The sequence below is a fragment of the Stegostoma tigrinum genome, chromosome 12, assembly GCF_030684315.1.
Source record: "Stegostoma tigrinum isolate sSteTig4 chromosome 12, sSteTig4.hap1, whole genome shotgun sequence".
In the NCBI taxonomy this organism is placed as follows: domain Eukaryota; kingdom Metazoa; phylum Chordata; class Chondrichthyes; order Orectolobiformes; family Stegostomatidae; genus Stegostoma; species Stegostoma tigrinum.
The window spans coordinates 45,612,384-45,630,161 of record NC_081365.1 but is presented as its reverse complement, the minus strand read 5'-3'; the positions used below and the strand labels follow the sequence as shown (position 1 = coordinate 45,630,161).

Genomic DNA, 17,778 nt, shown 5'->3' with positions numbered 1-17,778 from the left:
GGTCCGCCTCCCCCCCCTCCCTATTTATTCCAGAACCCTCACCCCATCCCCCTCTCTGATGAAGGGTCTAGGCCCAAAATGTCAGCTTTTTTGCTCCTGAGATGCTGCTTGGCCTGCTGTGTTCATCCAGCTCCACACTTTGTTATCAGCAATACTTAACACTTGTGTGCATTACAAAACTTTTCATTTTTGCCTTCAAGAACTAAGATTTCCTGACCCAAAAGTGTTTACTTTTAAGTCAATCACTGCAGCGAGGATTTTTTTTTGTTTTCCTTAATCTGATGTGTGTGCGTGTTGGGTTTCTTATAGGGGTAAACATTTACATTTGCAGATTACAACTGCATATATTAACAAATTCCACACTTTTGCAGCATAATTTTTTTTAATAATAAACTGATTTTGTGTTTATTAAAGAAACCCAGTAAAAGGTCCTTTTTGATACTAAATCCAATATAGATAATAGACAAAAATAGCTATGTCAAAAATGGGATAAAACAATTGAGAAAAACAATGCTCTGCTAACATTGCGGTATCAACAAATGATATGCGGTTGCTTTCACCTTTCCTCCCTTTGACAAAGCCATTTTCATAAAATGCTGCTTTCTCTACATGGCAAAATTATTGCTCAACTGGTTTTCAGATTTGACAACGTGCTTGATCTTTGCATTCTATTTCAAAATCAATTAAAATCTGTAAGAGAAAAGACAAAGAAGCACAAACGGACACAATCTGGCGTTGTCAGGACAAAGCTTCAGCTCACCTTGCATTTAGTTGCCCAGTAGCAGTTCTCACATAATGTTTGAAAGTGCTCTGCCCAAATATGTTCTGGTGATAAGGTTTATGGGCATATATCTACGAGACACATTAAATCAGGGTGTGACAGTCATGTGCTTTCAATCTTGCCAGCCTAAGATGATGCATAAATCAGCTCATGTATAACAAGAAACTCCCTTCTTTCTAGAAGAAGCTGCCCTAACTTTTCAGTAATGTGCCTTGTTTGCATTTACTGCTCTTTTTGACACTTCAGGTCAGCACAAATGGCCACTTTGTGGTGGTGGTGGTGGTGGGGGTGGGGGTGGGGGTGGGGGTGGGGGGGGGAGCGGTAACAAAGCTTTCATTTCTATAGGTGAGCCACACTCACAAAAGTAGTTAAGAGAGGGCATAAGGATAGAAACTAAAGAAAGATTTGGATTCAGAGCCCAGGGAATGCTAAATCTCACATGATATTTGGCTTGTTGGCATGTTTTACTATGTTAAAAGGTCCCTGAGAAGGTAAGTTATTGCTGTTGATGATGATGTGGAAGACAACTTCAACAATTGGTTTCAGTGATATAAAGAAAGCTATTAATTCCTTTCTAAAGTTTTTGAAGGATGCACACAGTCTTTCGGTAATGGAAAGAAACCAAACGTTGCCTTTTTTGGAAGGGAGTTGAGAAAATTTGGGTGCTGAGGAATAAAATGAAGTCGTCAGGGATGGCCTTACCTTGACTAAAACAATTGATATAGGAAAGCCATGTAAGATGACAAGGTTGTAAATATGACCATAGACGTAAGTAAATGACTGCAGAGAGAGAGAGAGAGAGAGAGAGCGCGCGAGAGAGAGACACTAAAGCAAGAACTGAGGAAGATATATGAGCAAGAAACCTAACATGGAGCCAGAAATGGTGACTTTGGACACTTTCACTGGCCTCCTGTACTTGAGTACACATGACAATAAAATCTATTCTAAATCTTAGGATATAATTTTGAGGGAAAAAAGGTAAAAGGTTGAATTTTTTTCTCTTAAAGGACTATTATAGAATAAGTTGAGGTGCTTGAAGGAGAAGGCACTATGATTGAGAAAGTCACTGAGCTGTAATTTGCTGCTATGGAACACACTGACATGATGTTAGTTTGGGGTACACATGCGGCGGAAGGCAAGTGGGGACATTTCATTAATGGCAAGGTGTGTTCGTCCATAAGCCGAGTTTTCATTAAAGTAAGTCATATGCAATTATTTACATGAGTAATCTATACTGAAATTATAAACACAGAGGTCCTGTGGCAGAGTGGTAGCATCCTTTCTTCAAGACCAGAAGCTCCAGGTTCACATGCCAGTTCATGGCTTGATGGAACATGAAAGGTGTGCTATCACCTGGTCAAACTGGTCGATTGTAAAAAGGTGTAAATTCTTCTGAAATATAAATGGCAGATGATGAGAGCAGAAAGGTTTATTGTTCAGCTAGAAACGTTTGATTGTTGCAGTACAACAACCTCTTCAGGTTAAAAAACTCCAGGTTCTAGCCAGGAGCAAGTGTCATACTCATTCTAAGGGACCACCACAAACATTGAAATTACTGCTCTCTTGTTCACTATAGTGATTCTCATTTAATAAAAAGCAGCTATAGTACATGAAGTACAGATGTCAAATTACTTTACAAAAGGAGTAATTCGATGGGGAAATTCTCTCCAGCCCTGAATGACGTGGGTAATGGTGAGCCCATTAAGAAGATATAGTAAGATTGGAAAAATGGGATTTTTCAAACTTTGAAAGAAAGTTAGAATTTCTAAACAAGGTTTGAAAGAGGGAGGTACAAATCCCACCAGTCAGTAATGAGGGGTGTATCTTCATGCATTAACATCTCATTATGACCTACTTCCAGCTCATTTATATGTGGCTTGCTATTCTCACACACAACAGAGATAAATTGAAGATAATAAAATGTGAGGCTGGATGAACACAGCAGGCCCAGCAGCATCTCAGGAGTACAAAAGCTGCCATTTTGGGGTCTAAGCCCGAAACATCAGCTTTTGTGCTCCTGAGATGCTGCTTGGCCTGCTGTGGTCATCCAGCTCCACACTTTGTTGTCTTGGATTCTCCAGCATCTGCAGTTCTTATTATCTCTGTTAAGTATTGCTTCCTGGTATACGAAGATAGATGTTCGTGACACAGGACATTCTTTTTTGGTTAATTCACAGGATGTGGACATTAGGTAGGCCAGCATTTATCACCCATCCTTAATTGCCCAGAAGTAGTTAAGAGTCAACCACTTTGCCATGGGTCTGGAGTCATGTGAAGACCAGACCGTGTATGGATGGGAATTTACTTCCCTAAAGGGCATTGGTGAGTCAGATGGGCCATTCCCAATATTTGGCAATGGATTCAGGGCCATCGTGAGACTCTTAATTCCTAATTCTTTAGTGAATTCAGAGTCCACTATCTGCCATGGCAGAGTTTGAAATGTCCCCAGAATATTTAGCAGACTTCTTAGATCAACAGTCTAACGATAATACCACGAGGCTATCACCACCAACCCACCCCACCACCAGCACCATCCACACCGCCCCCAACCAATGCACGTGACTGCAAGAAGTGTATTTTTAAATTAAGTGCATATATTTTCATTAAAGTCTTTTAAAATGAAATGTGACCTAGTTTCTTATCCTTCAAACTCAATTTCATAGAACAAATTATGATGGCTTTATATTCAATATTATTATAACACATCAAATATATCAAAAAGATTAAATGCTTTTGAAAAAAGATCGTACCATTTGCGAATGGTTCTGTATGGATATAAAAATTATTACTTTGACACAGTACATGTAACTATTTTAGTGTGATGTCTTTGTGTCAAATTGCATATTTTTTCTCATATTAATTTTAGTTCTTATCTCCTGAATATCATTTTTGTTTTGCAAATCCTCAGTTGGCATGTTGTGGACATTATAGCATGAATTTACATTACAATGTGCTACTGATCTGTTTTATGACATATGATGATAGGTGGGATGACCTTGGCAGCTGTCCATATTGTCCCTAGGAAAAGGAAGGAGCAGAGAGAGGAGCTTTTCAAACATTATTGCAAGGGCTAGTCAGTTTCCTCTTTTGATTCTGAGTTTCCTTTTCTGCATGGTTCCTGATGCTATATCCTTTGGTGTTTTGCGCATGAATGGAGAATATTACAGAAATGTTAGCGAAAGTAAGAGTTCCTATGCAGGATTCTCCTTCCCAAACTCTCCCCTCACCTGTGATGTGGTGAACTTGAAGTCAGTCATCTTTCTCTAAACTGAACCAATAGTCTATTAAGACTGTGGTGACTTTACCTTTCCTTTACCCTTATTAAACCTGGTTAACCTAAATAGAAATTATACCATGAATAGTTCCTTCTGGTTTAACTTGGTGAATATATGATTTTTTTTGAATTGAGCTATTTTCAAAGATTAGTGATAATCAGTGCTTTTTTAAGGAAGTTTATCTAGGATTATTGAGTAATGTAGGAGGAAGTCTGGAGCGTCACCATTAGATGTCCTAGGAAATTGTTACACTAAACAACATTCCTACGTCCAAGCTATATGCAGATATTAAAATCTTAAGTGTTTATGATTCTTGATGTAATAGATTCCCGTGTATCTTCTTGGAAACATAGAAATGATAAATGTATGCTTGCACTTTTATGCATGGTAACATTCTGAGTTAGAAGTTGACTGTCACTGTTTTCCCCCATGTGTTAGGTCTATCATAAAATGTAGCTTTGGCCACCCTCACCTGAACTCACTTTCTCCAACCTTTATGTTGAATTGCTCTGCTATTGGGAAAGAAGGAATCAATGAAAAAAATTTTAGTTTTTGACTAATAATTTGAATTTCCTTCTAGCGTCAATCCTCGGACAAGTTCAATCCTAATCTACATGCTGAGAAGGAAAGATCAAGAGTATATAAATCTGTGGCCCAATGGCATTGTTTTGCAACTTGTGATCTTACTTTATTACAATAAAAATGCTCAGTGCGCAGGCTCACCCAATGTCGCAGTATATACGTAAAGCAATAAAACAAAATGATAATTTTGAAGCTTTTTTTCTGGTGGCTTGCAAAGAAGCAGAAAAATCAGTTTGCAAAACTTTTGATGAAATCCACCTAAAACACCAGCTGCTACAAAAATTATTTTTGATCTGAAAAGTAGAATTACCAGCTGTCACATGCATTAAAAACAAAGTAAAGGGAGGCACGCACAACTTCATAAAATAAATTTTATATCTTTAGAAATTTGGAAATACATCACTGCACATTGGGCTTTTCTTTTGCATATTATGGGACCACATTATAAATGATTGAAACCAGACCAGTACAGGAGTTTCAGTGAAAACATCACAGGGCTGCTTATGATTGGATTCATTTTATTTCTTACACTGTAAGACCTGTTTTTGAAGCCAGCTTCAGTATTTTCCTAGATTAACATGTAAGTAATTCATTCAGCTTAACCAAATTAATCAACAATTCTAAATGTTTTGAACATTAATGATTTGGCACTTTGCCTCTTTTGGTTCCTTTTTCTGTGAGGTAACGCATTGACGTTCTCTGGGGTACAGGTCATGCTACAGGTTTTAAAGAGAATGATGAGTACCATGTTGTGCATATAGCCTGAGGGGCACTTGCAACTTCATTAATGACCCTAACCCAGAGAAAAACTGTCAACTCGAATAACATGTTTGTTCAATTCTGCTGGCACTCAGCTGGGTTATGGCAAAGGATTGCACTTAAACAAAGCGTTGCCCTGGGGAGGGAAGGCTGCTAATTGTAAGCAGTGTGAGGACAAAGATGCATGCAAGTAACTTTCAGAAAATTATGCTAATGAGATTTTTCATAAACTTTGGGTTGCTTATTGTGCCTCTGCTGTAAACGTATTTTTCTAAAATTTTGAGTGGTGTCTTTGTGTCATAAAATCATAGAGCTGTACAGCATGGAAACAGACGCTTTGGTCTAACTTGTCCATGCAGATTAGATATCCTAAACTAATCCAGTCCCATTTGCCAGCATTTGGCCCATATCTGTCAAAACCCTTCCTATTCATATACCCATCCAAATGCCTTTTTAAGTGTTGTAATTGTACCAGCCTCTACCATTTCCTCGGGCAGTTCATTCCATACACACACCACCCCCTCCGTGAAAAAGTTGTCCCTTAGCCCCTCTTGAATCATTCCCCTCTCACCTTAAACCTAAGCCTTCTAGTTTTGGGCTCCCCTACCCTGTGATCTGTATTCTAAAACAAACCTTTAGGAGGTAACCGAAGCCACTGAGATGTGATGACCAACAAACAATTACTGAATCGAAGAACCCAAAACAATCCTCTCAAATTCAAGAATGAAAATTGCAAATTAACCTGACACTTCAATTAAGCACATGACCCTCTTAAAACTCAATGAAGTTGAAATGATTTTTGTTTGCATCTGTCCTTGGGATGTGAATTTCACTGGCTGGCCCAGTCTATACTGTCCATGACTTATTGCCCTGGGCAAGGTGGTACTGAACTGTCACAGTCCCTGACCTCTAACCACACCCACAGTGCTGTTAGGAAGAGAGTTGAAGGAATTTGATTCTAAAATAGTGAAGAAGTAACAATATTGTTTCAAGCCAGGATGGTCTGTGAGTTGTGGGTGAGTTTGCGGCTGGTGGTGTTCTCATGTATCTGTTGCCCTCCTCCTTCGAGATGGTGGAGACCATTGGTTTAGGAACTGCTGTCTAAGTAGATGAGTAACTGCAGGGCAACCTGTAGGTTGTACACATTGCTGTCAGTAAGTGGCAGTGGGGAAGAATGAGTGTTGATTGTTACAGATGGGATGCCAATCTGAAGGCTGCTTTGTTCTGGATTGCACTGAGCTGCTTGAATGTTATTGGAGCTACACTCATCCAGACCAGAGGTGATAGTATTCAAGCACACATCTCACTTGTGCTTCAATGTTATGGGAGGTGCATCCAGGAGAGAAATTTCCTGAAAAGGAACGAATGTAAAGCAGCAACTGAAAAAAAAAGAGTTTTAACACTGAAACAAAAGTCGCCCATTGTTAAAGTATATGCATCTATAATAATGCTGGGCAGTAAAAAAATTGAATTCTCTTTTTTTCTGATATTTGTAATAAAACTATTTTAAATAGTTCCTGTGTAGTAAACACAGAAACCAGTAGAATACTGTCAGCCTTGATGCAAAGAATCATTAGTAGCCTAACCTTCTGATAAAAATCTAAAACTGTAGAGCTGGATTATATTTTTGGTTAGTGCCTAGGAGAGGTTAGGCATTGCACATGCTCAAGAGTGTTCGTCCTGTGAAGTTTCTATGTAAAGCCTTCCTGCGTCAAAGCAGTTAGTGGAAAGAAACAAGTTGGGTGAGCTGATAAAGAATGGACATTAACATGTCAGTTTTTCAGAAAACGGCTTTGAAGCTGTCAACCTAGTTACATTTTTTTTGAAGAGGGAAATGAAGAGTTATGTGTAATATGCAGAAAAGTCTCTCTGGAATGCTGCCAGCCTCTCCTTCCTCTGTTTTGTTTCTACCTGAGCCTCTGATCCCAAGGAAGTGCTGATATTCTTTGGTAAGTGGTGCGATGTCTCAGAACTCTTCCCTCAGTTTGTATATGGCTATTTCTTTTACTCATGTTAAAAGATCAAGAGATAGGGAGTTGATGTTGAAGATGTAACAAATTTGTTTTTATGGAATCTTCACAGTGTGGAAACAGGCCATTTGGCCCAACAAGTCCACATCAGCCCTACACCCCTCCTGAAGAGCATCCCCCTACTCTCATCACTCACTGTAGCCCTGCTTTACCCATGGCTAATGCACTTAACTTACACATCCCTGAACACTATGGGTAATTTAACACAGCCAATCCACCTAACTTGCACATCCTTGGACTATGGAATGAAGCAAAAACCCATGCAGATATGGAGGGCAGTACTTGTATAGTTGGGTATGTTTGTGTGCTTCTTCGCGTGGAAACTAAAGCTGTCATAGAGCACCTAAAAATGCTTTGACATAGCCCATTTTGGACTTGACATAGTCCATTTTCTCTCTGTTTAATTTTAACGGTCAGTTTAATTTCAGATGAGTTGTTCGTTTTAAATCTGGGATAGATAGGTTTTTCTTTCCTGTTAATCAAAGGTATTAAGGGATATGGACCAAAGGTGAGTCTTTGGAGTTAGGTCACAGATCAGCCAGGATCTCATTGAATCAGGCTCACGGGGGCTGAATGGCCTACTCTTGTTCCTGTGCTCTTATTTCCTTATGATCCATGAAGCAGGCCAATGACAGTTAGAGAAAACTGTTGATGTCAGAGAAAACAACATAAAAATGTGAAATAAATAACAAATCAAAGACAGCCAGAAAGAAAAAGAAGGGTTTTAAAAAAAGGAGAGAAAAATGAAAAATACAGAAAGATGGAAAACTAATTGCAAAAAAAACCCAGTAATATTTAAAAAACTCTGTAAGGACTTCCTGTAAAGAAGTAATATTGGATTGAATAGTGAATTACAAATTTTATAGTCAGACCTTGGATTTAAAAAAATATATAAATACGCAGAATTACGGGTGCATGTAGGATAGAATTGTTTTTGCCAGTTAGAGGGAGATCATACAAAAATGTGGGAAAACGGTGCCTACAGTCTGTTTGGACATTGAGGCACAAACACCACAGTTGGTAACAACAGTTGGTACAAAACATTACATTTGGTAAAGTTCAAATCAGCACAACATAAACCCAAGAGATGTTAATTGCTTTCTATTAGACCTAATGCTCACATTAAAATCACGTGTCATGAAAATCAAATAAGATGCACCTATTTTGTATGTAGCTAGCAGCAGGTGGAGGTGGATGAGGATGAGTCATGCATGCAGTTACTTTTGTAAAGAACAAAACACTCGGTGTGTTTCACTGCAGGTTGTGGGCGGACATTAGGACACTAAATTGGGCAACTGGAAAGCTAATTCCATCTAATCCTGTTTTGTGCAATTGATAGGATATAATAAATAATTTTTAATCAAGTAAATTGTATTGTTGTTCCACACATCATAACTGAAATCTGAATGTTCATGTCTGGAGAAATGTCTAAGTACACCTTTATTTCATACTTAGTGTTAATGCTTACTGTTTTGTTTTGTCAGCTATTTTGTTTTGATTAGTATCTTAAAGTGGTGTTGTATGACCCACAGACTGATACTGTGTGGAGAGACACAATGTCGGCATTATTTGTGCTTATGAACTGTCTAGTTCTCTTTTTGTTAAGTACCTGAAGTACCTGCATAAGAATTAGAGAGCAATGACAAAACAGGACTGAAAATGCATCAGACACAATGGGGCAAATGGATAATCTCACGTACTCTGAGTAGGGTGAGCAGCTTGCTGATGTTTGAAAAGGAGAGGCCAGCACATAGTAATATACTTGGGGTAGCCTTAATAGGATGAGTGTGGCATTTTCATCCCTCAAATCCTTTGAGTTTCTGGATGTGAGTTTGCTCGCTGGGCTGGAAGGTTAGATTTCAGACATTTCATCACCATTCTCGGTAACATCATCAGTGAGCCTCAGACGAAGCGCTGGTGTTATGTCCCGCTTTCTATTTATATGTTTAGGTTTCCTTGGGTTGGTGATGTCATTTCCTGCGTTGGTGATGTCATTTCCTGTTCTTTTTCTCAGAGGATGGTAGATTGATTTGGAGCCAGTGTGTTTGTTGATGGAGTTCCGGTTGGAATGCCATGCTTCTAGGAATTCTCATGCGTGTCTCTGTTTGGCTTGTCCTAGGATGGATGTGTTGTCCCAATCAAAGTAGTGTCCTTCCTTATCTGTATGTAAGGATACGAGTGATAGTGGGTCATGTCATTTTGTGGCTAGTTGATGTTCATGTATCCTGGTGGCTAGCCTTCTGCCTGTTTGTCCAATGTAGTGTTTGTCACAGTTCTTGCAAGGTATTTTGTAGATGACATTCGTTTTGCTTGTTGTCTGTATAGGGTCTTTTAAGTTCATTAGCTGCTGTTTTAGTGTGTTGGTGGGTTTGTGGGCTACCCTGATGCCAAGAGGTCCGAGTCGTCTGGCAGTCATTTCGGAAATGTCTTTGATGTAGGGGAGAGTGGTTATGGTTTCTGAGCCCGTTTTGTCTGTTTGTTTGGAATTCAGTATTCAGGAGCAACCATCCCAACACCCACAAACGAAGCTGCATTAGAACATTATTCCAATGAGCCACCACACACTGCAGCACAGAGGAACTGCGCAGAGCAGAAGAAAATCACCTATACAGCGTATTCAAAAAGAATGGGTACCCAATGAACACAGTCCGCCGATTTCTCAGCAACAAACCCAAACAAACAGTCAAAACGGGCTCAGAAACCATAACCACTCTCCCCTACATCAAAGACATTTCCGAAATGACTGCCAGACGACTCGCAGGATGCATAAGTATTCCTTAATTGCCAAGAAAGGACGATAAATAATTTAACATTTAGAATCCTTGAGGAACCTCAACAAAGGTTGCTTATTTGCATTTTGATCTTTATCTTGTGTGAGGGTGGTACGCAACATATAAGAATATCGGAAAGGTACTTTTTATTTCCAAATTCTTTCTATTGAAGTGTATTAACAAAAGCCTATTACCCCGATTGACACTGACTGGAAATGCATCTGTTCAATAATCTATTTCACAGCTGCTTGCCTACCAAGCTGGTGCTGTTTTAACTTCCGGGGGCAGAGTTGACTGAGTGCATAATGAAGATGTGTATCTTTACCATCCGACACGCCGAAAACAAGACTTTAAAGTCATGAACCTAAAGCACAATGGCATGAAAATGTTATTTTACACATGAAGTTTGATTTTACCATTTGCAGTGATGTAGTGTAATTAATAACAGAATAGTACAGATTCTTCCCCTTTGCTGTAATTGGATAAGTAAAATTCTGAAGTTGTTTTTCTAAAACTAGTCCGATAAATGTCTCCTCAATCAAAGTACAGAGACTCTTCTCTGGTATGTTTAAATTCCACTTTGGTCTGCAAAAATAGTATAGGTTCATTTGATCATTTGTGTTCACCCCAGGTGAAATACATCGTCTATTCCCAGGAGCCTATTGCCTTAGTGTAGATAAGATTCAAAGCTTCCCATTATTCTCAGCCACTGGCAAAGGAGCTGCATGCATTTGACAGCCTTTATTACGTCATACAGTCATACTGCATGGAAACAGATCCTTCCGTCTAACTAGGCCACACCAACCATGTTCTCAAACTAGACTCGTCCTTCCAGCTTGTATTTGGCCCATATCTCTATGCACTTTTTTCCTATTCATGTACTTATCCAAACGTATTTTAGACATTGTAACTTTACCTGCATTCACCACTTCCTCTGCAAGTTCATTCCACACGCTAACCATGCCCTGTGTAAAAATGTTGCCCCTCCTGTCCTTTTGTAAAACTTCTTCCTCTCACCTTTAAAATATGCCCCCTAGTTTTGAACTGCCCACCCAAGGGAAAAGAGCTTTGCTATTCACCTCACCTCTGCCCCTCATGATTTTATCTCCTCAGTCTCCTCTGCTCCTGTTGGGGGGGGCGGAAAAGGTCCCAGCCTATTTTTTATAACTCAAATCCTCCTATCCCAGCAACATCCTGATAAATGCCTTTTGAGCCCAGTCCAGTTTAATAATTTCCTTCCTAAAACAGGAAAACCAGAATTGCACATAATACTCCAGAAGCGGCCTCACCAATATCCTGTGCAACCTCAATATGATGTCCCAGCTCCTATACTCAAAGATCTGATCAATGAAGGCAAGCATGCTACACACCTTCTTAACCACCCTGTCTATCTTTGAAACAAATTTCAAAGAATTACGAACCTGAACCCCTAGGTATCCCTATTCAACACTACCCAGAGCACAGTCACTAATCATATAAGTCCTGCTCTTGTTTGTTTTGCCTCATATTTATCCAAATTAAACTCCATTTCCCACTCCTCCGCCGATTGATACAATTGATCAAGATCACTTTGTAATCTTAGTTAACCTTATTCACTGGCCACGATACCAGCAATTTTGGTGTCATCTGCAAACTTATTAACCATGCCTCAATAGCCAGAAACTTTTCCCCAGGGCAGGATTGACTGCCACGAGGGGTCATAGTTTTAAGGTGTTAGGAGGAAGGTATAGAGGAGACATCAGAGGGAGGTTCTTCACCCAGAGAGTTGTGAGCGCATAGAATAGTTTACCAGTGGTAGTCGTGGAAGCGGAGTCATTAGTGACATTTAAGCGACTGCTGGACATGCACATGGACAGCAGTGAATTGAGGGGAATGTAGGTTAGGTTATTTTATTTTTGGATTAGGATTATTCCACGGCACAACATCGTGGGCCAAAGGGCCTGTACTGTGCTGTACTTTTCTATGTTCTATGTTCTATGCCTCCTATATTCTACATACTGACCTTGCCAGTGATATGTACATCCCATTGAAAAGAATAATCAAACTTCAGAAATCAATTTGTTGAGTGATTCAATAAGAGTCTTTCACAAGCATTTTACAGCCCATGCAGTACATGAAGTGCAATCACTGAAATACAGAAAACTCATCACTGGAAAATCACTTAATTTTTGGAAAACCTCAGCAGGTCTGGCAGCATCTGTGCTGCAGATGCTGCCAGACCTGCTGACATTTTATATAGCAATTTCTGCTTTTGTTTCTGATTTTGTCTGCAATTCTTTTGGGTTTCTTTTATTTAGCAAAGTACTTTAACCCAGCATTCATTCCCCCCAGCCCCCACATCCCCTTCTAAAACTTCCTAGTATCTCCTACTCCTTTCTTGCAAGTAATCACATTAAACTCTCCCAAGTCAAATGCAAAATAAATTGCTATCCACACAACTCCAGCAGTTTGCCTTAGCTCTAACCTCAAGGATAATCTGCAGTGAATCTTCCTGTTTTTTCTACACCAGCAATCCTGATTGGTCTTTAAGTTGTGTTGTTGTCAATATAGGGACAGGAATGTGCTGCAGGCTCGTGCACCCAGAATTGATTATTAGTTGCATTTCATATGGATCCACATAGACAGTAAATACAAGAAATGCTCGGTCTGCTGTTTGCGATGGATATGTGCAGATCAATGCTTAATTCACTTGAGTTACACAGTTTTAAAAGTGGCTTTCTGTTTTCAAACCATTTGATACATCAAAATAAATATTTTGCTTTAAACTGCCTTACTAAATAAAAATACAAATATTTTGAGAGTGAACCATTACCAAGCATAGAGTCATAATTTACAACTCTGGCAATGTGACAGATATTAACATTTCAGTAACCTCGTTAAATTAATCATTTTTAAACAATGCCATTTGCAAGATTACTGATTTAGTTATTACAACAAGCTACTATTTTACCACTGTAAACAAACACACTAGGCGGAACTTCTAATAAGCTAGCTAATGGATGTTAATGAAGTTCAAGGATATATGTTATTCACTTGACTTCCATTTTTATTTTCAGATACAGAGGCGACCCAAGGCTTCAAGAAATAGATGCATGCATCTTGTAGATGCAGACAAAGCCATGATACCCATGCAGATTAATGCTGAGGTCGATGTTACAGAAACTGGAAGATACTGAGTTTGACTATGAAGGCATAACGAGCAATTGGTGATAAATTACTTCAGAGGAATACAGTTGATTTGTAAATGCTGAAACCGTATTAACAGTGCCATTCCAAGGAGAGTTATTTTTGGAGAGTGTACACTTAGTCATGTTTATTGGGAAGACTTCCACCTTGAGCCATTTCAGTTCGCAATTGTTATGTTCACTTCACTGACTCCTGAATTTCTCAGCCAGTAGTTTTCTTCTAAATTAATCTTCATTACCAGTGTCCCTGATCCAAGGAGAGTGTTACATAGATTGCTGTTGCAGAAGCATGTCCAAAACCACAGAGATTGTCAACCTCTCATTCTTAATGGATAATGAAAAGGAAATGATCTTGGAGGTTTTACGGCGAGACGAACAATTGAGAAAAGCCGAAGAAAAGAGAATAAGGTGAGTGGTCTTTTGGGGAAAATATTTGTCTACAAATTGATGGGAGCAGTAGAATTTGAACTGTCAATAAGAATTCACAAAGCAGCACCAAATAATTTGCAATTAATACATCTTATTGCTTTCATAAATGGGAAAGTAAAGAGAATAGAATACTGTTAGATCTTGCGTTTGCATAGTTATTTTTCCATTAGGGAAATTCTGGATCTCATCTGAGAGCCAGACTGGAGGCCTGAGACCAGTGGTGTGCCACAGGATCAGCACTGGGTCCACTGCTTTTTGTCATTTATATACATGATTTGAATGTGAACACAGGAGATAGGGTTAGTAAGTTTTCAGATGACACTAAAATTGGAGGTGTAGTGGACAGTGAAGAACATTACCGCAGAGTACAACAGGATTTTGTCAGATGGGCAGTGGGCCAAAGAATAGCAGCTGGAATTTAATTTAGATAAATGTGAGGTACCACATTTTGTAAAAGTAAATCCGGGCAGGATTTATACACTTAATGGTAAGGTCCTGGGGAGTGTTGCTGAACAAAGAGATCTTGGAGTGCAGTTACATAATTCCTTGAAAGTGGAGTCACAGGTAGATAGCTTAGTGGTCAATACATTCAGTATCGGAGTTGGGAGGTCATGTTGTAGTTGTAGAGATCATTGGCTAGGCTACTGTTAGAAAACTGCGTGGAATTCTGGTCTCTCTCCTATGGGGAAAAATATTGTGAAACTTGCAAGGGGTCAGAAAAGATTAACAAGGATGTTGCCAGGGTTGGAGGGTATGTGCTGTAGGGAGAGACCAAATAGACCGGAGCTATTTCCCCCCGAGGATCAGAAGCTGAGAGGTTACTGTATAGAGGTTTGTAAAATTCAGGGGTTTGACAGGGTAAATAGGCAAGGTCTTTTCCCTGGTATGGGGGAGTCCACAACTAGAGAGCACTGGTTTAAGGTGAGAAGGAAAAGCTTTAAAATGACCTAAGGGACAACTTTTTCATGCAGAGGGTGGTATATGTGTGCAATGAGGTGCCAAAGGAACTGATGGAGGCTGGTACAATTACAACATTTAGAGGGCATCTGGATGGATATATGATTAGGAGGGGTTTAAAGGGATATGGGCCTACTTCTGGAAAATGGGACTCGAGTTGTATCGAATACTTGTTGATATGAACGAATTGGACAGAAACGTGTGTTTCTGTGCTGTATATCTCTATGACTGGATCTAGTGGAAGATCCTTCTGATGGACCTTCAAGTGACGAGAAGTGCAGTAAATATCTGGTATGGGGGAGAAAGTAAAATCTATTATTATGGGAGCATATTTAATGTATTCAACATGCTGATTCTGTTGAAGAACTTATGTTCTCAAGATAAATGATACTTGTCTTGCTTGACTAATTCTGAAGTGTTTTATTTCAGAGGCATAAGTCTAAAATCCACTTCATACATTTCAATTTTTTGATTGATTCCATTGCAAGAAATGATAATTTTTTACATAATTAATGAATGTGTAAAACTTAGAGACAAATCTGCTCCATTAGCACGGGTAGTGGGCCCATGGCACAGAAACTGCTGTCAAATATTGTTTTATAGCATGCTACAAATTTGCTAGAATGTACATTAAATGAAGTGTTCCAATGATAGTTCCTACACATATTTGGTTTGAGTGCAAAATAACCAGGGTAATCTTTAAAATGTACTAATTATTTTTGATTGAGCATTTAGTAGTATTTTATCATTTTTTTTTCTTTGATTCTGTTATTATCCCAGCTGAGGGTACCGCTGGGCAACTCAAATCCCAAAATGAAAATCTAATAGATGTTTCCTTTTTTGTTGTTGTTTTTGGTTAATGGAGTAATCGTCCATTGAAACATGGGACAGTAACTGAGCAATGGGCATTTCTACAAGTCTGGAGGGCCATGATCCTGTCTACATAGTGGGTGAGGAGCCAAATGGTGAACACCACAGCACCAGCCCTGCATCTTTTGGCACTATTATGGGCCATTTTTCCTTTGAGTGAGAGTGTAAGGCGTTGAGAGGAGACCTGATAGAAGTTTAACTCTAACTATACCTCTCATTATTTTATAGTGATGGTTGTCTGTCTTTTCCCAAGAATGGGGGATTTCAAGACCAAGGGGAATGTTTTTAAGATGAGAAGGAGAGAGATTTAGAAAAGACCAAGCAAATCTTTTACACAGAGATTGGTTTGCATGAGGAATGAACTTCCTATGGGAGTGATGGATGTGGGTAGAATTACAACGTTTAAAAGACATTTGGGTAGATGCATGAGGGTTGGAGGGATGTGGGCCAAGTGCAGGCAGGTGGGACTAATTTAATTTGGGATTACGTTTGGCATGGACTGGTTGGGCCGAAGGGTCTGTCTCTGTGCTGTATGACTCTGACTGTACGAAAATGGCATTTGTTGGTAATGCGGATGCAGATTGGGGCAGAGGTGATAAGGTTTCCCTACTGAGTGGGGACTGAGGATGTAGGGAGCGCAGAAACCATGCGGGGTAAATGGGGTGGGAGAGAACCAGCGAGATAGATTTAACCATGCAATAGTGAGAGCAGTAGAGCATGAGCCTTGGTGGGAGGTGGGCGCAACAGCAGAGAGAGAGTGAGTGAGGCAGTAGAGAAGAGATGTTGGCACTTAGCCTGGCAGAATGGAGAAGGTCCTGGTCTTCTGTCAGTCTTAGGGCAACCGAATGCCGCCTCTGCACCACCCTGTCCATTAGGACTTCCAGGTCGCTATCCACAAAGCGAGGCGCCAATTTAATCTTGCCTGCCATGTCCAGGGCAAATGCCTCAAACCACACATGGTAGATCTACAGTGACAGCACTTGACAGGGTGCACAACGGCTGACACCAAGGATCCAGCCATATTCTGACAGTGGTGAGTATTTCTGCCTGTGATGAGTAGGAGAGATGGATGAAGATTTGCTGGCAGGGGAGCTGTCAGTCTCTAAAGCATAGATAATGAGGCAAGTTTGGAGTGAAAGTGTAAGAAAACTTGCCAGGCCTTTTGTAGAGAAACTCTCCATGAAACTTGATGAAAAATGACACCTTGCTAAATTTCATTAAGATTCACACCATTAGGATTTTCCACCTCCTTTCAATTGCAACCTACCATCCTTTTTATTCTCATCTTGACTTCCATGGAAATACATAAATCTCCTCTTTACAAGCATTTTTTATTGTTCAGATTTTGACTTGGAAAATGAGAATGGGGATAACTTGTGTTTTGGGAAGAGGAGCATAAGTGAGATAAAAAAAAATTGGAATAATAGTGCCCTCATTAATTGAATTATTTTCAAAGAATGAGGAATAAGCTGTCCATATGTTTTAAATTAGTTGGTAAAGGTGGGTGAATTCTTGGGTCAAGTGCTGTTACTGTAGATCTACCATGCTTGGTTTGAGGCATTTGCCCTGGACATGGCAGGCAAGATTAAATTGGCGCCTCACTTTGTGGATAGCGACCTGGAGGTCCTAATGGACAGGGTGGTGCAAAGGAGGCATTCGGTTGCCCTAAGACTGACAGAAGATCAGGACCTTCTCCATTCTGCCAGGGTAAGTGCCAACATTCTTATTTGTATTTAAATAGCACAGCAGACATTTTAGTGTGTGAATATTATTCTCTATGTCAAAGATAAAATTGTTTGGCTTTACCAGGCTTTTGAAGCAATGACCACCCAAATTGTATCTTTCTGGCAGATTACTAAAATTGTAATATCTTAGCAATGCCTGCTCTTGAAAACTTGCACTATTTTCTCTTGATCTCTGAATATGACGTGACTTTCCAAATTCTTGTCTATTTGCAGCACAAGTCTTTGAATCTGCCTTGCAGCATCAAAATAAGCAGCTTCAGCCAAAGTCACAAACAGCATTACCTGTGAATTTGAACATAGTGCATTATTGCTATTCCTCCTTCTCAGCCTGTACAGCCTTAAACACTGTTGGTTACAATGTTGACTCTGAGGAAGGATCACCAGACCCAAAACG

General features: G+C 39.6%; 1 protein-coding gene across 3 annotated transcripts in view; it reads left to right on the top strand.

Moving 5' to 3' along the window:
* The window catches only part of sytl5 (synaptotagmin-like 5), a 178,816-nt gene that overhangs the window by 61,320 nt on the left and 99,718 nt on the right, over positions 1-17,778 (top strand). For all 3 annotated transcript variants that reach the window (XM_059650317.1, XM_048540619.2, XM_048540620.2), the window contains exon 2: positions 13,255-13,791. In XM_059650317.1, coding sequence (XP_059506300.1) covers positions 13,673-13,791 — 119 coding nt within the window. In that variant the 5' untranslated portion in view covers positions 13,255-13,672. The remainder of the gene's footprint in view (positions 1-13,254; positions 13,792-17,778) is intronic.